The sequence below is a fragment of the Coenobita brevimanus genome, chromosome 60 (assembly GCF_032717465.1).
Source record: "Coenobita brevimanus isolate Jiangsu-jjx chromosome 60, ASM3271746v2, whole genome shotgun sequence".
Classification (NCBI taxonomy): Eukaryota; Metazoa; Arthropoda; class Malacostraca; order Decapoda; family Coenobitidae; genus Coenobita; species Coenobita brevimanus.
Window position 1 is genome coordinate 37,356,110 of NC_137013.1, and position 25,000 is coordinate 37,381,109.

Genomic DNA, 25,000 nt, shown 5'->3' on the forward strand with positions numbered 1-25,000 from the left:
AGCCGCGTTTATTCCTTTTTTCATCAGCCATTATTTGCTTTATTAATTTCCACACTAAGGCGTGTTATTCTTATTAATACATTTCTTTACTAAGGCGTGTTTATTCTTATTAACTAATTTCTTTACTAAGGCGTGTTTATTCTTATTAAATCATTTCTTTAAGGCGTGTTTCTTTTTCTTAATCTCGAACTCCTTTCTGCTCAGTGGACGGCCAGCTATATTCAGAACAGTCGGTGGCTTTGATTAGTAGCCATGAGTCTAGTTCCTACCTCATAATAAAGACTTGTGGTTAATGCAAACGCGACTCAATAAAAAAAAGCTGCATGAGTGGTCCAGTTCCACCAGATGAAAGCAGGCCACCAATATTCTTTAGACACATACGCGCACAAAGACAAAATTAGAGAGAGAGAGACAGAGAAAGAAAGAGAGAGAGAGAGAGCACCATGTATTCCGTCTGCGGCTCACTATCAGCACATTCCAGTGATATGGGCCAGAGTGTGTTATCAGTGTACCTGCTGCCTTCCCACCACACCACCACACACACCGCTACCCCAGCCACCTCTACCACATTCTTAACATTCTCTCTCTCTCTCTCTCTCTCTCTCCCTCTCTCTCTCTCATAACAACACACAGGTCCCCTCACTTCATAATTAGTATTTCTTAAGATCATTCTCCAACATCTCTTTATACCTTTACTTCAGGTCAATTATCAGTAACCTTTAACTTAATATTCATCCTCTCTAAACAGCTCAATCCCGTGTCGTAAATGCTAGTAAACGAGAGCTCCAATTAAAAAAAAAAAAAAAACATTACACTTTATTCCATCACTTCTTGATCATATTCCTGAAGATCATACTCTATAACCTCTACATGACTCTCTCTCTCTCTCTCTCTCTCTCTCTCTCTCTCTCTCATTCTACAGTATTCTCCTTCACACCTGCAGATTTTTTCATACGATCATACACAGACACCATTTTTTTTTTTTTTTTTTTTTTTGGGGGGGGGGTTTGAGGTAGATCATAATATATTCTCACATCCACACGGATTTTCTTGATAACATACATCGTCACCAAGATTTTTTTTTCGTAAGATCAAAAATTCATCCCCAGACTCTCCTAAGTCAATGTTCCCATCGTCATTATATCTTTCCTAATATCTTACTCCGTTACCCCTGACAACACAATGTTCTCCCGATTACTGTCACATCATCGCCATTTCTTTGCCTCACCCGTTCAGCCTGAGTTCTGTTATAATTATCAGTTCCTTCCTACCCATAATCCAGTATTTGCACTATGGGAAGAATTCAGTGCAAAGTGGTTATCGAAAATTTAACCTGATCACTCGAGGCTGAAAAAATGCAATAGCAAAACTAAATAAATAAAAACACTTGAAGGGAATATAATAGTACTGAGAAAATACAAACTGCGTCAACGGTGTGATGGGGTTGAGATAAATGAAGGAAAAGAAGGGTGTGAGATAAGAGGAAGAGGGAATTTTTAAAAGGAGGATGAGGTTAAAAAATAAAAATAAAAGGAAGGGGAGAAGGAAGGACAGAGAAGAGAGAGAGAGAATATTTCACATGTAAAACAGAAGAGCAGAGAGAAAGGGGATGATGCCGACGGGAAGAATGAAGAGGAGGAGGAGGAGGAGGAACAGGGAAAAATGAATGAACTGGAGGAGAGGGCAAAAGAAATATGACAAAAAAGTTGGGGGGGGGGGAGACCAGAGGAAAAGAGAAGAACAAGAAAGGGAAGGAGGTAGAGAGAGGGAGGGAGGGAAGGTGGGAGGTAGGGAGCAACAGGTGTGGGGAAAGTTGAAGTGAAGGGTTTGTGTGTGTGTGTGTGTGTGTGTGTGTGTGTGTGTGTGTGTGTGTGTGTGTGTGTGTGTGTGTGTGTGTGAAAGGGAGGAGGGAGATGAAACACATGGACGTACATGCCTCACAACACATACACCAGAGAGAAAGAAGAGGAGGAATGCCAAGATAAGAGGGCAGGGTGAGATGACAACCAGAGTGGAAGGGGGTAAACAAGAATCACACACACACACACACACACACACACACACACACACACACAATAGAGAGAGAGAGAGAGAGAGACCTGTTACTTTCTTCTCCTGGAATGTACGGTACTCCCCCTCTCAATCGCCATCCCTTCCTCTACTACTCTCTCCACTACGTTCCCATCCATCCCCCCCCTCTCTCTCCCTCTCTCTGCAAAACAGGTGGGAAATACAGAAGTGGGGTGGAGGGGGGAAAGAGGAGAGGAGAGAGGAGGAAGGAAAGTGCAAGGGGAGGGGAGGGGAAGGGAGGGGGCGAGAGGGTGGGGTGGAGATGATGGGAAGAGGGAGGGGGAGGAGGGAGGAACCAGGGTCAAGCATGTCAGGAATGTGGAGAGGTGTGTGTGTGTGTGTGTGTGTGTGTGTGTGTGTGTGTGTGTGTGTGTGTGTGTGTGTGTGTGTGTGTGTGTGTGTGTGTGTGTGCACATGATCGCGCAGTGTGCATGTGATTTTGGTGTGTACCTGTATCTCGACTACGGTACAGTATATGAGTGTGTTCGCGGTCTGTGTGAGTATGCTTATGGGGTGGTTATGTATGGTATGGTATGGTATGGTATGGTATGTGTGTGTGTGTGTGTTACTGTGTGTGGGAGTTAGGATGTGCGTGCGTGTTAGGGTGTGCGGATATGTTGGCTGTGTGTGTAGTATGATGCAAGCGTATGCTGGAGTGTATGTGCGTGTTTGCGGTGTGCGCGTGTTGTGTGAGGATCTTCGCGCTGTGTGTGTGTGTGTGTGTGTGTGTGTGTGTGTGTGTGTGTGTGTGTGTGTGTGTGTGTGTGTGTGTGTGTGTGTGTGTGTGTGTGTGTGTGTGTGTACATTATGGCGTGTACGTATGCCGGCGGTGTGTACGTGTTTAACCTTCTCTCAGGTAGGTCCCCCAACTGCCGAATATAATGGATTTGCTACCCAGATCGTGCCGTGTGCGTGTGTACGTTTACCCTGTGTACGTCTGTAAGTTTACCGTGTGAGCGTTCGAGTTGTTGTGGCATGTGCGTACGTTGTGTATTTTTAAGGAGTTGACGCGTGTGTGCTTTTGTATGGAATGTGTTCGTGTATGCTTGTGTACGTGTGTAGCCTATGTGTACGCGTCTGCTTGAAGAGGCATGTGCGTGAGAATATTTGTCAGCTATGCGTGTTGGTACGAACATGAATGGCGTGTGTGTGTGTGTGTGTGTGTGTGTGTGTGTGTGTGTGTGTGTGTGTGTGTGTGTGTGTGTGTGTGTGAACGGGAATGCTTGCTGTGCGTGTTTTGCGTGTCTGCAAGGCCTGTGTACTGAATATCCAGTTGTAACAATCTGTATAACCAACACACTACATAATGTTACGGGTAAGCGTTGTGGAAAGGATGTACAGCCGCAGAATTCCCCCCCCCTCCCCCTCTTAGCTACGTGAAATAAGATGCAAAAGGGATGAAAATCTGGGCCAAATCAAGATAAAATGAGCATAATAAAATTTCAAATAGATCAGACCCATAAAAACACAACACTCCACTTTAACTTGGCCTGAATTCTCGCTTTGGGGGGAAATGTAAAGAAATAATAATAATAGTAATAATAATAATAATAATAATAATAATAATAATAATAATAAAACGGTGATGGCGACTCAACACGAGACATACACTCTGTTTTTTTTTTTCTGACCTAAAACTGTCATCACTTCATTTTGAGAGCTGTGACATGTGATTATAGCTAAAATATGGTGCTAGTCACGAAGAAGTGCATGGAAATAACGATGTAATGTAGCCACCCCTTCATTTTGAGTGGCTGACCAGTAACAAGAGATTAATGGTGAATATGGTGCTAGTCACGAAGAAGTGCTATGGAAAGGATGTACAGCCAAATTAGTCTTATTCTGGAACTTGGAAAATAAACTACAAAATAAGGAAACTCGCAAAGTTAACCCCTGCAATCCACTTACATTACCGGTATTATTATTATTATTATTATTATTATTATAACGATTATTATTATTATTAAACTGATCATCATTATTATTATTTTATTATTTGTTTTCTGAATGCCTTGGTAATGACTATAGTAGATTAATGACAGTTGTATTCATCTAGCTGTAAAAAAAAAAAATGAACAAACCACCTGGAGAGAGAGAGAGAGAGAGAGAGAGAGAGAGAGAGAGAGAATGGCACTCGTACTGAAGAGGTAAGGGTCGATGAACTACAGCAGAACAAATAGGTGTACACAACCTTCCCCGCTATCCCTCATCCCTTACCTCTCTCTCTCTCTTCTAATCGATGCCCTAATTCTGACATACCATCACATGCACACACACACACACACCTACACGCACACACGCTTACACAAAATACACGTCAAAACATACAAGCAAACAGAAGACCATCAACAACACACCAACATCAACTTCACACACACACACACACACACACACACACACACACACACACATTTGACTCTAGCGACTTCCTTAGCGATTATTTCCTTTTTTTCTTCTTTCATGTCCCTTTTTTACAGTCTCCTACCCTGACTAAAATCGTTCCGGGGGCAGTAACAATTTTATACCTTACGATTGTGAAGGGATTAAGCCAGGATAAATACAATGGAAAAACACCTTCCATCTCGTCCAAGCCATAAAACAAATATATGCGGCATTTACTCTTATCGGGCCTGTAAAACATTATCAAACACTTATTCTTTCGCATGGAATAAACATTTTCTCCTTTGGGTACGATGTTTACCATAAAAATAGCGAATCACAGCCACTCTATTTTAATGTTTTCAATACTGATGGAATTATGTACAGCCTTCACATTAAATAAAATCGCATTGGGGTAGCGTCAGTATAATACGTAATCGGACTGAAGGGTGAAATAGTTAATTCAATCAATAAATAAAAAAACGGCACCTTATATGCGAAGTGTATCTATATGGCAGGTAAAAATTAATCTTTCAAAAGTTATATATACCGATGAGGCTACAACACACGGCAGGTAATTAGGTCCTTCATTTAGGTATTACTATTATTATTATTATTATTACCATATTATTATTATTATTATTATTATTATTATTATTATTATTATTATCATCATTATTAATACTGATGTCAACAATATTATTATTACCGTATTATTATTATTACTATATTATTATTATTATTATTATCATTATTATTATTATTACTATTTTTTTTACCATGACTACCACTACTACTTCCTTCTTCCTACCACCAGATGATTTTCCTCAGCTTAAGATCAGCTCTATCAAATCAAGAGGGTTAGATAGCCTTTAGCTTTCATTAACCCCTTCACTACTATTTATAAACGTTGGTCCTAACAAATAAAAGCACTTTCGACAGCAACAATAAACTAGATAACTAAATACGCCATCGTAGTGAAGGGGTTACCAGATATCCTGTAAAATCTACATATATTACACCGACGTACAACAGTCCATGTACTAAGGCAATAACAGTACCCAACCCTCACCCCCCATCGTCACCCTGCTAACCTTTGCTGATGCCCACTGTCCCGCGGTGATTTAAATGCCCCCACGCCACGCCCTTTAAATGCCAGCGGTGAAAAGGCGTGAGAAAGAGAGAGAGAGATAGAGAGAAAGAGAGAGAGAGAGGGGGGGGGTTACTATAGAGGGCAGGCAAACATACTGGGCGATAGTAGTATGTGCTGACATATTCGTACGCTAGGAAATGTACAGTGCCATCCCCTCCAATCCATAACTAAGACTTATCTATAAACACACACACACACAGTCCCTTCTGATCCGCACATGGCCAGCATCGGGTATGGTTAATTCTGGCTATCACTCTCCTTGCGAGGTAAAAGGTCCAAAGGCGTCACCTCTTATGGCCTGATAAAGACAAAATTGGGGTTCCGTAATTACAGGGTTGTTTGGGGAAGTGTGGACAAACAAACAAGCACACAAACAAACAACCAGCATCCAGGAAGACGCGTGTGATGGCGGTTGAGTAGCATAAAAGTGGTGGAGGATGTGGAGTGGTGGTGGTGTGGAGCAGAGGAGGGTATGGAGTGAAGGGTGTGAATAGGGGAAGATGTGAGTGGTGAAGTGGTGAAGGAACGTGTGAAGTGATGGAGGACGGTGTGGAGTGGTGGGGTTGTGGACTGGTGGGGAAGGGTGTGGAGTATATGGAGTGATGGAGGTGGGTATGGAGTGGTGGCGGGGGAAGAAGTGGTGGTGAAGGGGTGGTGATAGTGGGGTATATGAAGTGATGGAGGTGGGTATGGAGTGGTGATAGAGGAAGGTGATAGTGGGGACTGGTAATGGTGGAGTAAGGACTGATCATGAAGCTTGAGTAAGTAGTGGTGGTGGTGGAAGTATGGAGTGGTAATGAGGTGGTGATGCAGGGGAGTGATGATGGTGGTGGAGTATGGAGGGGTCGTGGTGGTGGAGCAAGTAGTAGTAATTGCAGTGGAGTGGTGCCGGTGGTGGAGTGGGGAGTAGTGGTGGTGGAACGGGGAGGGGTAGTGGTGGTGGAACGGGGAGGGGTAGTGGTGGTGGTGGAATGGGAAGGGGTAGTGGTAGTGGTGGAATGGGGAGGGGCAGGCTAGTGGTGGAAGTGGAATGGGAGGGGTCGTGGTGGTGGTGGGGTGGAGAAGGGTACTGGTGGTGGTGGTGGTGGAGTGGGGTAAGAGTGGAGTGTTTGACATTCAGTGGAGAATCCAGGAAGAGGTGTGGAGTGGAGCCATAAGAGCACTCCTTGGAAAAACACCGTCTCTTCCTCTTACTCCAACATTATCTCTCTCTCTCTCTCTCTCTCTCTCTCTCTCTCAAACTTTCCTCCTTTTCCACTTACGTCCTCTGTTTTCTCATTCACATGCCTGTTACAAAACCTCTCTCAATTCCTTACCTCCCTTCCCCCCACTACACCCCGCTTAGCCTCCCCCCCCCCCTCTCTCTCTCCCGTCCTTTGTTTTCTCATTCACATGGCTGTTACAAGCTCATTAATGCTGCCTACACTAATACCCTTGACAAGCAGTCAATGGTCGTCATGCAAGATCGTTTCGTTAGTTTTAGTTCCTTACACAAAACATTTTTCACTACAAACAAGTAACGGTTCATATATGCAAAGTTTCATTTTTAATTTACTAATAGTTAACCACATTTTTCATAATATTCTTGTCGGTACACGTTATCGAACACATGCGGTTTCCCTACATACAATAAAACGAGTTTTATTATATACATCCAGCTGTTACATAAAACAAATGATGGTTACGTTAACAAGCTCACCCAATTAAGATGCCATGATTCATTTATATTTATATCAAAAGAGAAAAAAAATAATCTAACAAGTAGTGTTTTATTTGGAAAGTCACATATCAATCGAGCCAACTTTCATTAACCTTAAAGTTCCCGTAAGAACAAAAATGAGTCTAACAAGGAGTGTTTCAGTTCATCCAAGCAGCCACGTTTCATTACAGAGCTTCGTTTCATTCTGAGCTCACCTTGCTACCCGTCAACCCACCCTCCTTCCCTCCCAGCTCACCACCTGCGCACTTTTAACCTCTCTATCTCCTCCCTCACGCATTTCCCCGACTCCCTACGCCATCAGTGCCATTAAAAATGCCGTCCACATCCACGCAAGTCATAATTATGGGGGTTGGCGAAGGCAGGGCGACGTTTGGAAGGGAAAAATAATACCTGGGATGAGAAAATATGGAGACATGCGGCAACACCCAACGCCAGCCTGTATCAACAACGGTCCGAGTGTGCGTTCGGCTTTGGCATGCGCTATATTCTGTTACAACTCCCTTAATACAAACATCCCAAAACATAACCATATCTAGGCTACATGATGATCTCCTTTTCGCCATTACAAGGGACTTTCAACGCTACAAAAGCAGCGTTCCAGGGATACAAGAGACCATTAAAGTCTCGGTTAGTGGATTCAAACATGGGCGTTCGCATCGGGGTCAGCTGGACTAGGGAAGTGGCGGGTCTCTCCTGTTTCTTATTTGTCTCTCGTGTTTCTTATACACCGAAAACACGCAGGAAGGGAACCCGACTAATCTAATATTTATTTGTTCCTTTTTTTTATCGTCCTCGGCGCCCCCCCTCCCCCTCCAACACAAAAGAAGTGTATGCAGGACCGTTTTTCTTTCCGTACTAGCCAAAGTTAGGTTATATTTTCTCGACCCGTTTCCCGAACGAAAAAAAAAAAAAAAAAAAAAAGTAAAAGGGAACTCTGCTCGCATATTACTGTGCATTACAGCAGTTTAAAGCTAAATACCTTCAATATTAACGGCAAATTTAAGCCCTTCAATAGAAAAAGTCTTTTAATTCTGCAATTTTCTTTCCACCATGCTATTTCATTCAGCTCAGAATTCTGCCCTCTCTCCATCTTGAGTGCCGAGTCGTAGCAATATATTTTTAAACTATATTAAGATGCTAGTCACGAAGTACTAGAAAGATGTAGGGCCATAATACTGTCTTCTGCCACTGGGCTACTTGAAATAAGCTGCTAAAGGAAGAAAATCGGAGCTAAGTTGAGGTAAAACGGGTACAATGTACGGGACCATAAACAAACTTCATTAACCCCTATTACTGATGGGCCGTCTATCCTCAGCAAAATAAAATCGTCTGCCAGTAGCGAGATAAGACAGTCAAGGTGTTGGTCAAAATGCTATAATCCTTTTACTCTAACTTGCCCCTTATTTTTATCCATTCCCAGGTTATTTCACCGACCTCAGTGGCAGGAAAAGACAACACTACGGTTTTAAATCCTTTCCACAGCACTTCTTCGTGATTATCACCATATACTAGTGTTAATGTATTGTTACGAGTCGGCATTCAAGGTGGAAAAATGGCAGTCTTAGGCCAAGTTAGAGTAAGAAGAAAATGGTTATAACCACAGTGGCATTGTTTCCTTCACAAATTACCAAGGGGCAGAGTATTTGAAGTGTTTATATCATGGCTCTCTCTTTCTCACACACACACACACACACACACACACACACACACACACACACACACACACACACACACACACACACACACACACACCACTATAACGTTAGGTTTGGTCTTACAGTGAAGTCTCTCTCTCTCTCTCTCTCACCGCTTTCCTCCGTCCTCTCCCTCCTCCCTCCCTCACTTTTCAGTCCATTTTCTCCCGTTTTTCCCTCCCTCTTACCACCTTCCTTTTCTCCCCTCTTTTTTCCTCCCTTCCCTATCTCCCCTCCTCCCTACACGTCTCGTCCTCCACCCCCCACACCCAATTCCTACACCACCTCCTCCCCCTCATCTCACACCGACCTCCCCGGTGTTTAAAAATACACAGATATCACTCCCCTCGTGAAGCTCTCCCTCTCCCTCTCTCTCTCTCTCTCTCTCTCTCTCTCTCTCCACATCACGGTCTTTCCTGTCTCCCAAGTGCCATTAATCAGAACTTTTTTTTTTTTTACCCATAACCAAGATGTATTGGTTTATTTCATTCTTGCTGTCTCCTGGCCAAGGGGTTAGTAGTGCTGGCCACGACGCCGCCGGCACAGCACCGTCAGACTTTGAATCCTGGTATGTGCAGCTGGCGTCACTCGACTTAGGTGTCCAAGCACCCTTTGTGGGTTGGTAGGTAAAATGAGTACCTTCATAAACACCTAAGTGGGGTAACTCGGATGATGCAGTATTCTTGTTTCCCAGGACAGGTAAATGCCCCGTCACAGGCTCAAAGGCTTATGTTACGGAGATAATCGTTGCAAAATGCCTCGTGAAGTCTGCCCTATCCTTACCTTCATCTCCCGACGGTTGTAAGCCCTGGGATTGATTTTCTGGACTGACAAGGTTAACACGGATTTGAAGGATCCCAGTGGGCGAAAGGCAGAAAAACAATGCTACAATTTACATGCTTTCCATAACACTGTTTTGTGACTAGCATCATACTGCAGCGTCAATCCCTTGTCACAGTAGCCTACAGCACTAACGATGGAGGTGATTCTAACCACTACCGTAGTAAGGGTAAAACGCAATTAATTCACACCATATGCAGACGATTTAACTGGAAAAGGACTTGTAATGCGGAAAGGGGTCACTAAAGACTATCAAATCCCTCCAGCTCGAAAAGCGTACCTGAATGTGAATAAAATCGTCTGCTGTTTAAAAGTGGAAAATAAATCCCGGAACTGGAGGGGGTTTGCCATGTTTCTATATTCTCTTGTGTGTGTGTGTGTGTGTGTGTGTGTGTGTGTGTGTGTGTGTGTGTGTGTGTGTGTGTGTGTGTGTGTGTGTGTGTGTGTGTGTGTGTGTGTGTCCTAGCCAGACTAATTTCTGCCTGGTCATCACACTGCATCTCAACAATCCATTTTCTGGGACAAAGGACAAGGAAATGAGATCAAGGGCGAAGGGCACTAACTAGTAATCAAATAAAAATAAAATAAATACATAACTAAATAAAAACCACTTAAGGAGTGCTAGAGGGTTGGTCAAGTTCAATCAAATCGAGTGGTATTAGAAAAAAACTATATCAAGAAAGAACAAAAGGAGAGTACGCACGCGTCGCTCTCACACGTCATATTGTTAAATAATTCCACTATCCACTAATTCGATGATCCTCACGTGACTCGACACTGAATGGCAAGCCTAGTGGTGTGCTACATAGTCTAGGAAGCCATTTACTACGTTGGGTGGTGATCATATAACCAATAAACTGACGTGTGGTGAGCTGCCCTGCCGGGAAAGAGAAAAGGGAAATGTTCCCCCAAGATAGACCTTATTAGATCATATAGCCCTGCTAGGTGACAGGAGGGCGCTTCCCCCTCCCGCTATGGCTACCATAAGGCGTGGCTTGAACTCACGACCCCCCCCCCCGTCCCGAGTCTGGCAATCTACCACTGAGCCACCCAGCCCCCCGGCCCAGCCGAGAGGCAGCGTTCTCTTGCTACCTAGCTTGTTGTAGCAGCCATGGCTCAGTAGGTTAGAGCGGTCTGATGTTCGAGTCCACCCAGGAGTCATTGGTAGAAATCAGGACGGACATCCGGTCTGAGAGTGTGCTACAAGCTCCAAAACCAAAGTCAACGCCTTAGCCCTTATCGAAAAAAAGGGGACATTGCGTGGAAAAAAAAAAAACAGCTTGCAGAATAGGCGCACACAACCTAATACACAAAACGGAGCACTGCACTGCACATGTCACAATCAGACAGACAGATCAACGGCTTAAGTATCCAATGGGACGAATCTTAAGGGGCACTTACTGACCTGCGCTCGACGGGTCTTCTCGGCCAGGTGGACAGAAGTTAATCAACATCAACAAGAAAAAACATGACATTAGAAAGTAGATCACAAAAAAAGGAAAAAAATCTCGAATCTCACCTCCTTCGCAGCACTACTTGTGGTGGGGTGTGCTAGGGTGGAGGTGGGTGTGGTGGTGGCAGCGGTGGTGGTGGTTGTGGTGGCGGTGGCTGGGGAGGTGGTGGCGATGGTGGTGGAACAGGGCGAGGTGGTGGAGGAGGTACTGCTTGCCGGGTGCTTCGCCACCTGGGGTACACAAAGTAGGATAAGTTATTATTATGTACCGGTACAGTATTTTTCCTATAGTGTATACTGGAAGAATTGTGTGTGGGGACGTGGTGGGGTATAGAAGGGAAGTGGAAGGGTACAGACGGAGAAGTGGAAGAGTACAGACGGGGAAGTGGAAGAGTACAGAAGGGGAAGTGGAAGGGTATAGAAGGGAAGTGGAAGGGTACAGAAGGGGAAGTGGAAGGGTACAGAAGGGAAGTGGAAGGGTATGGAAGGGAAGTGGAAGGGTATAGAAGGGGAAGTGGAAGGGTATAGAAGGGAAGTGGAAGGGTATAGAACGGAAGGGGAAGGGTATGGATAAGTAAGGGTATAGAAGGGGAAATGGAAGGATATGGGTAAGTGGACGGGTATGGAAGGAGAGGGTGAAGGGGAATCATGGGGTATGGGAGATGGGGTTGACAGATGAGTTAATAATATAATACATAGTAAATGGGAGGAGTAGAAGAGTATAGAATAGTAAGGACACTGGGGGAGTGTGGGGGATGGGACTAGGGAAGCTGTTGGGGAGAGAAGGATGAATCTGAATTACATAGATAGAAAGATATATAGCTAGATAGACAGATAGATATAGATGGTGGTATGGATAAAAAGGGATATGCAGCTGGTGGGAAAGGGGAGGTGAGCACAGGTATGGGGTGTGGGAAAGTAAACAAAAGATAAGTCACTCCATCGACCACAACAAAGAACGCAGACGAGTGTGAAAGAGGGAGACACTGACGACGACGATTTTATTCAATTTAGGAGAGCAACCTAATAATGAAGGGGTAAATTAAGGCTAGATCTAAACCCTCTTGTTCGAAGTCTCTCTTAAGCTGAATAAAATCGTCTGGAGATGGCAAGAACAAAGGAAAAAAAAGAGGTGATCGCAGTAAAGGGGATAATGAAGACCGAAGAGGGTGGGAGTAAGGGGAGAAGGTGACAGAAATATAAGTATGAAAGAGGGATGAGATTAAAGGGAGTGAAGAATGATGCGGGAGCGTGTAAGGGGAGAAAGTGAGAGAAAAATGAGTGTGAAAGACAAGAGGGATAGGGGAGGTGCGAAATAAAAACGGGACTGAGGTGTGAGAGAGAGAGAGAGAGAGAGAGAGAGAGAGAGAGAGGAAAAACATATAGGTAAGTACATCCAGCCCGGCATACCAAATCACACTGCGTATTTACAAACATATCAGCGGCATAGTGAGGGGCAAAGTGGTATACGAAATTCTCCACCGATCACACGCCGCAAACTGAGGGGTGGGCTCGAAAAAAGGACCTCCAGGCATTTGTCCCTACTCAGTAAAGATCTTCCGTACGACACACTCTTCATTGGCTGCAAACCATGACCTCGCTGCAAACTCTCACACCTTTTCCACTCGTTTGATGTCTCCCTCTCCTTCCCAACACAGCGCTTTTAGAAATCAAGTAACTGACAGTAATCTTCTAAAGTCATAATTATATATCCTTTTCTTACGGCACTGAAAAATAATAAAGCACTTTCTTAAAGTTTTTTTTTTTTTTTCCACACTAAACAATTTCTTTTACCAACACAGTGTCATACTTTTCCTTTACAAATTTTTACCTTTTGTGAACACTTAAATGCAGACCATAATCTTTCCTTTTAGGCTGCAACATATGTGTAAGCAAACAATCAATTTTTCTTCTCTAATCATTAAATATCTGAACCAAACACAACTTTTCATTTTTAAAAAATACAATGAACAGCCACTCTGTTTCATCATCATGACGTGTCCCCCACCTCAAGATGGGGTGACGTTAGGATCTAGAAACAAGGAAAGTATGAAAATGGATAACTTGTCAAGGGTACGGCCAGTGACATGGGTCATTCAATGTTTCAACCAGTACCAACAGTGAACAATACAGCATAACACAAAATAGAAGAAAGGAACCCATGGTTATTTCAACGTTTCGCCCCTGTAACGGCTTCCTCAGGAAACCATCACAGGTGAAAGGTTGAATGGGCTACCTGCTGGATCCTTTCTCTACATCTGGTGCATTTCCTCCAAGCTGCTACGGCCTACGTTCTTTCTTCTTCGATTCAATCTCTTTTCTTAAACTATTTTAATCTAGTTGCTGTACGGTGAATGTAACAGATCTGAATATAAACCTTAGGCTATCTACATCTGGTGCACTTCCTCTAAAGCTGCTACTGCCTACTCTCTTCTATGTAATCTCTTTTCTTAAACTATTTCAATCCACCTGCAGTGCGGTGAATATAACAGATTTGAATTTAAGACTTAAGCTATGTACCGTACTGGCAATGCAAAATTATGGGCACTACTGTATAAAAACAACCAACAAAGATCATTAGACCTACATACCTTAAACTGGTAGAACTGTCAACATAATCTCCACTTCAGTCACTATTTAAAGGTTTTCCTCATTAACAGTCATAGTCTAAAAGTTTCAACATACGGTAGTAAGCACAGTATATCACAGCTGTTTATCTTGGTGCAAACTTTACAGTACCCTTGAGTCCTTGTCCTTTGATGTCTACTTTCACCAGGGAGCGTAACACTATCCCCCTCACTGCTTTCAACACAGTTTATATAACGAGTTCATCCTTGCCACAATATGAACAACCAATGCCAATTTCATCATGATCCGCCAATCAGCTGTTCCTTTCCAACCCAAGTTTATTTTTATCAGCTCTATCTAATATAACAGACTGTACTCATATTTCGATGACGGTATAAAATGTTCTCAAGTCCCGCTATACACCTACCTACCTGTCTGCCTAAATACCTACCTACCTATTTATCTGTGTCCATACCGCTGCTAGACCATCAAGACTCTCACTCTCTCTCTGTTCATCATTATCCATCTTCAAACTCATCTACTTATTTGTTTGTCGATATCTATCTGCAAAGTTGCCAATTTTTGTATGTATATGTCTGCCTATCCTTCAACATCTGTATGTCTATCTGTTTATCTTGCAAAAAAAATTAATCCCAAAGTTCATCCTCTAGGGGCTGCCTTGATAATAGAACAACTCGAAGCCCCTCTCATTCCTTTTCCTTTTATAATCAGTCTCCCGGCACTCCAACTCGCCCTCTCTCGTTTGGCCCATTAATTATCATCCATGCGTATAGTTAAGCATTTTTAATACCGGTGGGAAGAGAGGTCTGGATGATGATGATGAACTGAAGCCTTAATAATTGTGCGATATCTACATAATAAAACTATGATTACCCGGTATATGAATAAGTTTCTCTCTCTCTCTCTCTCTCTCACACACACACACACACACACACACTTTTTGTCACCTATGGTACCTTTCAGAAATAAAAATGCCATTCTATTTGAGAACAGTATCTTCAAAGTAATTACCAGTACGTTTGAAATAAAGACATTATTCTTTTCACATTATAATATTACACCCATTACCGTATTTACTGGACAAAAAAATTGTAATCTTACGAGAAGTACAGAAGCTATTTTTAATTTCTATTGTCCATGTATTCTGAATTTCAAGTTTTCACATTAGCGTTTATGAGAGATCAAAGCTCCAAATATGGCCTATCACAATGATTTTTATGAGACAAAAATGGCTCGTATATCATCCACAATGTTAAGTTTACAATTAACCTCGTCAAATATAAAATAATAAGTAGCTAGGCAACATTTACGTTTACTTTGAAGTCCCTTTAAAAATACAGCGCATAATATTGTATAAGTAATAAGGTGCCGTATACTAATGAAAGTTACGGTACAGGTACTTCATATCAGGATTACGAAAAAAGGAAGGTATATTTTCATTTAATCTATAGATCCAGCCAGTGACTTGCAATCCAGATGGGACTCAACTGCTTCAGTCCAAGGACGTATATCTTTTTTTTTTTTTTTTTTGCTATCTACATACGATTATATACATCTTACGATAAACTTTGCAGGGTGCCTTCGCCAGCTGAATAAAATCGTCTGGTAGCAGGATGAAAAACAAAAATAATGGAAAAAACTGCCTGAAGGATCCAGATAAATCACAGTACGGTACTACGAAACCATGCTTCCTTTCCCTATAGATAACCCTCTCTCTCTCTCTCTCTCTCTCTCTCTCTGTCTCCTTACTATTGTGGGTTTACTCGATCTATGTCACACAGATCCCAAACCTCTTTTCAGTTCATATGATAGTAGGATGTTAGACTAGAGGTTTGATTTGAATAATAACCAAGGAGATTCATTCCTGCCTCATAATATTGTCCAATAAACTTCATGCAGCCAAGGCATAGCAATCAAGCTGCTGAGAGTGGACCAGTTATGTCTGATGAAAACGGACTGACTATAAGAGGTTGCAGTATGTTGAATAAAATGGTCTGGTGGAAATAATAACAATAATAACTAATAATAATAATAATAATAATAATAATGAAGAAGACGAAGAAGAAGAAAAAGAAAAAGAAGAAAATAACAATAATAATACCGGTAATAAAATAATGATAATGATAATAATAATAATAATAATAATAATAATAATAATAATAATAATACCCTGTGTCTGAGGGGGTGTGTTCCATGCCCCGGTCCATGAGAACTGGATTATTGGGTCATATCTCCTCACATTTCGACCCCTGGCCTTAAACCTGACCTCCACCCCACACTGATACGCACACACGCACGCAAACGCACGTGCAGGTGAAACACGCATGCACTCACACAACACACACTGAATAAAAAATGAGATGAATGTTATTCTCTCTCTCTCTCTCTCTCTCACACACACACACACACACACACACACACACACAAACACACACACAGGAAAATTACATATAGCCTAATACTAAACGCTACAATAACTACAGGTGTTCCAGAAATTATTACCGTACCGTCTTAACTCGTACCTATTAAATTTCAGAAACAGTAATAACACCTGGTGAGGAGGAGAAAAACAAATTAAAAAAAGAGGGGGTGGAATCCAAGATTGCAAACCTTCAAGGTTGAGCAATCCCCCATTTATCTGTCAACACCCCTGCAGAAGATTCCCCCTATTTTTTCTTTTTTTATGTAGCAGGAACCATATAAAACACGTCATCACATTTTATAATTTATGTGCAAGCAAGATCTTGTGTGCAAGTATTGCAAGTATTACGGAACTTATTGAGTCAGAAAAAGTTTTGGAAATGCCACTATCTCGCAATGGTAAAGAATCCTTTTAAAAATTCCTGGATCCGGATTAACACCAAAATCTACCGGATTGTTCCTTGGGCCATACCCTACCTCTCCGAATAATTTCAGCAATATCCGTTCATAACTTTCTGAGCAATGCTGCCACCAGACAAAACGACGCCGGCAAAAACATAACCTCCTAGGCGAAGGAAACAATTACCAAACACAATATAAACAAGTGGTGCAGGGCACAACATACCTCGCCCGACAACAGTTATTTTAGTGCTGTTACATACTGATTCGGTACTGCCATTTAGTGTCAGTAAACAATGAAACTCGCAAATATCCTCAATTTCAACTTGCCCTGTGAAACTCCTAAATAAAGTCTACGGTAATGGCGCAACTAATTTCACATCCAAGAACTCGCCCTGTGAAACTCCCTGACCTTGCGTTTCAGCTTTCAAACTTGAAGACATTACCTCCACAATGAAATCAGTTCCTTTGGAGACCAGTGCCCATATTTCCTGAAAGTGTCCTGTAATTTCATTCGGCCGTTTTTCGGTAATGTTGCTAACAAACAAACACGACCAAAAACAATACCCTTCTGGACTGCGTCCAGGAGAGGTAATGATCATTATCACCTTAACCCTTCTTTCCATCTAAATACAAAGAGGCAGGATAACGAAAGAAAGAAAATGCACCACGAAGCACAGGAGATAGCCTACCTAGGCAATCCCTCAACCCCTTCATCCCGACGATGTACATCTTGCTGTCTCAACACGATTTTATTCAGTTCAGGAGACACTTTTCAAACAGGAAGAGTTAAGATATAGCCGTCATCTCTTCAGTACGAGGGCACTCAATCTGGTGGCAAAAATATATACCTTTATGTAGTTATTGTCGATTTGTTTTCATCTGACGGAACTGTGCTCACTCACAACTTAAAACAGCAACTCAGTCGTGGTTGCAGAAAATTCAATGTGCCTTGATCATGTGGAAGAACTGAGTGTCCTTGTTACTAGTCTGACCAATCCTCCAGTATGATGAAACTTGGCCATCAACAGAGCTGAAAAGGTTTAGGAATCTTTGTCAAATAGAAAACTAACCGACTAGGCCTATACGGTAGTATAAAAAGACGTCATGGTGCTGAAAGGATAAAACTAACCGACTAGGCCTATAGTATAAAAAGACGTCATGGTACTGAAAGGAATAAGTTATATGTATGAGTGTTAAAAATACGACTTACCTCCCTATCCCTACCACCAGACTTTCGTAACGAAAACTACCAAACACTGACAACAGCCACAAACGTTTATGCAGGAGGCCAGAAACGTTAATACAAAAAGCCAATCCATGATGTATTTTCAAAGAAGGCAGAGTAACTAGCATCAGTAATACGCACAAACGTTTACACGTGCCCCGAAAAACGTTTATAGAAAAAGCCAGTTTACTGTTAGGAAGATGTAGTTTTAAGAGTGATATCGATTACCTTAGTTTGGCATCGATAAAAAGCACATAAATTTATACAACAGGCCAGAAATGTGTATAAAACAAGCTACCGTAATCTATTGTTGGCATGATGCATTTGTCACCTCTCCATCTTGAATGACGAAACAACAATAGATTAACATTGGAACATGATGTTGGTCACGAAGATGTGCAACGGAAAGGATACAGAGCAACAATATTGTCTCGTTACACCACTGAGCTACCGTGCGTGAAATAAGCTGCAAAAGGACGAAAAATCTGGGTCAGGTAAAGGTACGGTACAACAACCATATATAGCAAATACGATTCCTTACTTCAGCAAAGACAAGACTCCAGAACTAAACACACACACACACACACACACACACACACACACACACTTAATGACGTCAAGGATAGAGCAACCTTAGCAATGTTCATGCTTGTTTGTTTGTTGTTGATGTTACTGCTGTGAAGGACGAACAGTAGGAAGGTGTGCATGGGTTACACAGATACACAGACCACATACACTATTTGGTCCTTTCGAAATTATCAGACCTTGATGCACTCTTACTGAGAGAGAGAGAGAGAGAGAGAGAGAGAGAGAGAGAGAGAGAGAGAGAGAGAGAGAGAGAATCAAGAGGAAACTCCTTTTCCCATAATCTCCCCTCTCTCTCTCTCTCTCTCTCTCTCTCTCTCTCTCTCTCTCACACACACACACACACACACACACACACACACACACACACACACACATCCCTTTTCTAAAATTTTCACAAAGTTTTCAATATCGCCCTTCATAAATACCTTGGAAATAATCTTAGTGCACGAAATTTAAAGAAACAAGCAGGATATAGGCTGCTCGTGAAAGGGAAGGAAGGACGGGTGGCGGGGGGAGAGGGGAGAGATGTAACTAGATTTGCTGGGAGGGGGGAGGAGACAGAAAGCAGGGGGAGGTGAAAAGGGGAGGGGAAAGAAGAGGGGTGGAGGAATGGGACGGGGGAGAGGAAGGTAAGGCGGGGAATGAAGTGTGAAGAGGATAAAAGGTAAGCGAAGGAGAGGTATGGGAGGGGGAGGGGAGAGAAGGAAGAGGGATGGAAGAGGGGGGGAGAGGGTGGCTGGGGGAGGGGAGAGAAGGGAAAGGGATGGGAAGGGGGGAGAAGATAGGAGAGGAAAGGGGGTGAGAGGCTGAGGGAGAGGGAACGGAAGAGGAGGGAGGAAGTGAGTGAAAATGTATCCAAGCTAAACCTTGTGGCCTATCCGCCACTCCTACATCACATTCCCCCTCCCTCCCTTACCCCCTCTCCATTGACCTTCCCTTTGCTTCATATACCCTCCCTCCTTTTCCTCTCTCTCTTCCATCATCCTTCCCTTCCTCTCTCCTCCCTCCTTCCCCTCTACTTCACCCCTTTGCTTTATTGTTTACAGTATATTAGTCTGCTTTTAAGCCCCCAACCTCCCTCTCTCTTTCTCTCTCATAAACAAACGTTATTATTATTCTTCCCTGTTTACTGTCTCCCCTTAGCTTCTCCCCCCCCCCCTCTGACTTTCACCTCTACCTTTCTACCCCCTGTTTCACTGCCTCCCCTTGCTGCCTACCTCATCACTTGTTGGTATTCCTCCCACAAGCCTGCCTATCTGTCCTTTTCCTGCCTGCTGCTCCTCCCTTCCTGTTTGCCTGCTTGTCTCTATTTCTGCTTTTCTGCCAACCCTTCTACTTTCCTGCCTGCCAACCTTCCTTTGTAGCCACTCTCTGACGACCACCCTAACTACCTTCCCCCCTCCTTCAGCACGTACCGTAGCCTTCCTTCAATGCATACCTAACCACCTTCCTGCCTATTCCTTTCTGACTACCAACCTAACTACCATCCAGCCTAGGCTATTAGGTACCTTCCTCCCTCCCTTCGCTGCCTACCTAACTACCATCCTTCTTGCCTATCTTCATTATCTCCCTCCTTGTCTGCACAACTACCTATCTCTCCCTCTTCCTGCTTGTCTAAAATCTTCTTTCTTGCCTGCCTACCAGTATACGTGCCTCTCCGCCTCCCTTCTGCCTGCCTGCGAGCTTGGTGTGGGTTACTGCGGTGAGAAGGAGGGGAGGGGGTAGCACGCATCAGAAGGGGGGAGGGACAGGCAAGAAGAGGGGAGGGTGAAGGCAGGCAGAAGGGGTGCCGCGGTCATACCGTGTACCGCCACGTGACAAACGCACATACACACACACAGCGAACCACATACATGCCATACGCACATACCGCATAACTATCTATCGGTATATCAATCAAACTATGTACGTACAGTATGTGCATAATTTAAACAAAAACTGAAGTATTGTACATGTCTTTATACAAATGCACTCATACGCACATAGCCATGCAAACACATACGCACACACAATAAAACGAGTACACACATGCAGAGGCATGCAAGCAGACACACATCCGGCAAACGAAAATAATCAGCTTCCTCCCCGAACAAAAAGCCTGATGCCAGTGTTGTGTATTGCCTTCCACTGCCCACCCCATCACCTCAGTCAACCCACCCTCACTCTCGCCCTCTCTGACTTTTTGCTGTAGAGCGAATGAGGAGATCACTGGCCCTGACCTTAGCTGATAAGGTGATACCAACTACAGCTTTCCAGTGAAGGCTACATACAAATGTAAGCCACATAGGCAAGAACGTGCAGATACAACAGTGGAAATGAAATACAAACTGCTTACATTACACACACACACACACACACACACACACACACACACACACACACACACACACACACACGGACGGAACTACACACCACACAATGGAGCACTCATCAACGCAAAGAAACAAACACCACACACAAATACAAACAGTGCACAAATGAACACGGCCAAACAAAGCAAAAACACACCTACCAACACACAAGCGCGGAAACAGACAACTGAACAAGCAAATAAATACTGTAAACAAAAAGCACACCTACCAACCTAAACACACACACTGCGATAATGCTCACAAGAAACCGACATAAAAAAAAAAAAAAATACTCGCCCGCACACGTATTCATCAGGATGCAAACTAGCACACATACCCGCTAAAAAAGTCTCAAAAGGTAGTACGTAGGCTATGTATAAGTAGAATAGGCACCGGTGTGTATGTGGGCAGGAAGGTATCACACACACACACACGCACGCACACACACGCACGCACGCGCACACACACACACACACACACACACACACACACGCAGGTAGCTAGGTAGATGGAGACAACCATTACCATCCTGAATAAGTATCCAAACACGCACACACCTACACTTTATAAAATACTCTTTTAATAAGCTTATATAAGTTTAACAAATATCCATATCAAAAATAAAACCTAAACATTCAAAACTCTCTCTCTCAAAAACACACAGCTACGCCGAAGCACACAGACACAGGTAGTTGGAGGCCCGTCAGCATCCTGAACTAAGTATCCCTGTTTAATGGAGGCTGGCTGGTTCACTCTATCCTGCTGAGAGAGAGAGAGAGAGAGAGAGAGCAATAAGGGCGGTGTGGTAGGTCACGCCTCTCATTTGAATCAGCAAAAAAAATATTGCCCAACTTTGCCACACAAGATTTTCATTCGCTTATTTGGCGAAAGTACAACAGCAGCTCTAACAATAACAATATTAAAGCAGCACTACTACTACTACTACTAATACTAATAATAATATCATGCAAAAATTAACCTGATCTGCTTTAAAAAGTGGTTGGTAAGATAAACGGATAGGATAACGGCCAGATACCCTTTATAATACAATTATTCTAAAGATAATACTAACAAGAGCAACATATAAACCAAAAATACTGATAATTCCTTCACAAAATCGTCCGTCGAAGTCCACCCATAAATGAAAGCGGTTGAAATGTTACCCGGCAAGCAAGTCTGGTGCCTGCAGCTCGTCAGGTCGCTGTGTTTACGTTCTAGCATGAGACGCCCACGCGGGGAGACGTGTTTTTCTCATTGAGTCTTGCTGGGGATGTGTAGCTTTGATTCACTTCTTGCTACAGTGATTCTCTCTCTCTCTCTCTCTCTCTTTCAACGCCCTTCTTACCTGCTTTCCTCCCTTTACTTATTCTTCTCATCTCTCTTTCCTTAACAGTACGGTACATTCTTCCCTTACCGTATCCACTTTCTTCTTTACTTTGCTACCGGTACTCATTTGCCCTCTTTCTTTTCTTACTCCTTTCCTTCCATCTCTTCCCTTTTTCCTTCTTCACTACCTTTAGGGTACTTCCCCTCTTACTTCTTTATTTCCCTTACTCCACTCTTCCCTCTCTTCCTTCTTTCTCTTACTCCCGACCCTTCTTTCCCGACCCCATTCCGTTCTCTCTCCCCTACTCCCTCCCTTATTATGTTCCTTTTTCCCTTTCTTTAATACATTTCCTTCCTCCTCCACTTTCGCCTTTTCCTAAGTCTCTCCCTCCACTCCACTCACTCTAATTCATTTCCCCTCCCTTACTGTAACTACCCTTCCCCTCACACTCGTTACCCCTTCCATCCTTCCCTTTCCCTTCCCCACGCTCAACAACCTAACCTTCTCTTCATCCAATGCATTTCCCGTCTCCCCCTCCCTCATTCTTACCCACACTCCCATTTCCTACCTCTCCTCTCCTCACTCCCTTACCACCTTCCCCTCTTTCACACTAGCCATCTCTCTCTCTCCTTTCCCTCCCCCCCAAAACCTTCCCCTCTATCACAATCTCTCCCGGTTTTCCCCTCCCCGTTACTCCTTCAGCATCCTTCCCCTTCCCTTTCTCAGCGTCCTCCTTTTTTCTTCTTCGTCCCTCTCTGCCCCTTCTCTTCTTCCATTCACAGCCTCCTACTTTAACTACGGTACTCCATCATTACCCTTCCCCCTCTCTCACCAGTCATTCCTCCCTATATCCCTTCTCTCTCTTTCCCTCACTCCCTCGGTATTCTTCGCTTTCCTCTCTTCCCCAGAATCACTCTCCTCTTCCCCCCTTTTTTCATTCATACTCCTTAGCTTTCTTCTCACCCTTCCCTTCCCTCACTCTCAAACCTGCTACTTACCTCTTTCTATCGTTCCCCCTCCTCTCCCTTTCCATCCCTTCTGCCTTTCCTCGATCATATTCTTACTCCCTTTCCCCATTCCCTCATTTTTATTTGCTCTCTCTCTCTCTCTCTCTCTCCACTATCCTTCCCTCTACTTTACCACCTCTAATTCCTCTACCTCTTCCCATTTCTCTTCTTGATTCATCAATCTTCCCTTTCCTTAATCCCTTCGTTCTCCTCTCTCTCTCTCTCTCTCGCTTACCACCCCTTTCCACTCTCCCCCTCCTCTTCTCTCCCCTCCCCTCACTTTACCCTCTCCCTCCCACACCCTCACTCCTTGAACTCCATTGGCTCCCCTTCCCCTCACCCTTCCTTTCCCTCCACTCTATTGCCTCTCCCTCTCTCACCCACCCTCCATCACACTGGTAGGCAGGACCGAGAGGGAGAAGGTGGAGGGAAGGGGGAAAGGGAGGAACAGGGACGGGGAGAGGGAAGGGAAGAGGGAAAGGGGAGGGGGAAGGAGGACCACTATACAGACTAGCACCGTACAAGGAGTCGCCTCAGACGTGAAAGTGTGTCGTGTTTAGGGAAGGAAGGTGCTCGATGTTACTCTCATGCTTTACGATAAGTTTTTGTTTTGTTTTTCTTTTTCCAGTTTGATACTCAGATTCGACTTTGTCTCCACTGGCTTTCATCCTCCATTTTTCATTATACAATTTCTGCGTTTTATCATTTTTGTGAGGGATGGATTGCTTTAGTTTCTGTCAAGGTTGAAAATCTTATGTAGGAACCTAGTTATCCAGCTTACGAATGCTGCTGCTGCTGCTACTACAACTACCAGCGTGCTAATTTTAGGCCTGTCTTTACTAGTAGTGATGGAACAATTACAGAAAGGCTACTACCGTAAGTACACACTCTACCGTCCAAGTAAGAATAATATTCACAATCAAAGGTCCCCCAAATTATCCTCACCAATTACTCTAACTGGTGACCGTATTTGCACAATACAATGAAGTACAATACAAAATAATACAGTATCGTGTCGATCGGAAAAACAAAATTACTTCTTTAATACCGGCTAAAGGCGTGAAGACGCAATACAAACTAAGATGCTGCAGGATGTGTGTGTGTGTGTGTGTGTGTGTGTGTGTGTGTGTGTGTGTGTGTGTGTGTGTGTGTGTGTGTGTGTGTGTGTGTGTGTGTGTGTGTGTGTGATACCAGCAGCTGACTATCCGGTTACGTGATTAGATATTATGTGAAGTGTGATGGAGTGTGAGGTGTGGTGTGGGAGGGACAGTAGACAGGCAGTGAAAGTAGAGACAGACGCTGTGTGTGTGTGTGTGTGTGTGTGTGTGTGTGTGTGTGTGTGTGTGTGTTGATGCTGGTACTAGATGTGGGTGTATGTGTGTGTAGGCGTGTCTGTCTCTGTGTGTGCATGCATGTATGTGCATATGTGTGTAACGATGAGGGCATAGGATACGAATGTTCGTGTTTACGTATGTGTGAGGGTAGTACGATCCTTGTGTGTGTGTGTGTGTGTGTGTGTGTGTGTGTGTGTGTGTGTGTGTGTGTGTGTGTGTGTGTGTGGTCTCTGTGTGTGCATGCATGTATGTGCATATGTGTGTAACGATGAGGGCATAGGATACGGATGTTCGTGTTTACGTATGTGTGAGGGTAGTACGATACTTGTGTGTGTGTGTGTGTGTGTGTGTGTGTGTGTGTGTGTGTGTGTGTGTGTGTGTGTGTGCACTAGTGTCCCTGGCCCCAATAGTACCTTCCCCTCCCCCTCCCCCTTCCCCTCACTTCCC

General features: G+C 43.6%; 1 protein-coding gene across 1 annotated transcript in view; it reads right to left on the bottom strand.

Moving 5' to 3' along the window:
• Window positions 1–25,000, bottom strand: part of LOC145403376 (mitogen-activated protein kinase kinase kinase 1-like) — a 122,828-nt gene that overhangs the window by 77,794 nt on the left and 20,034 nt on the right. Inside the window, exon 2 of the mRNA XM_080275161.1 lies at window positions 11,460–11,540. Within this exon, the coding sequence (XP_080131287.1) occupies window positions 11,460–11,540 (81 nt within the window). The remainder of the gene's footprint in view (window positions 1–11,459; window positions 11,541–25,000) is intronic.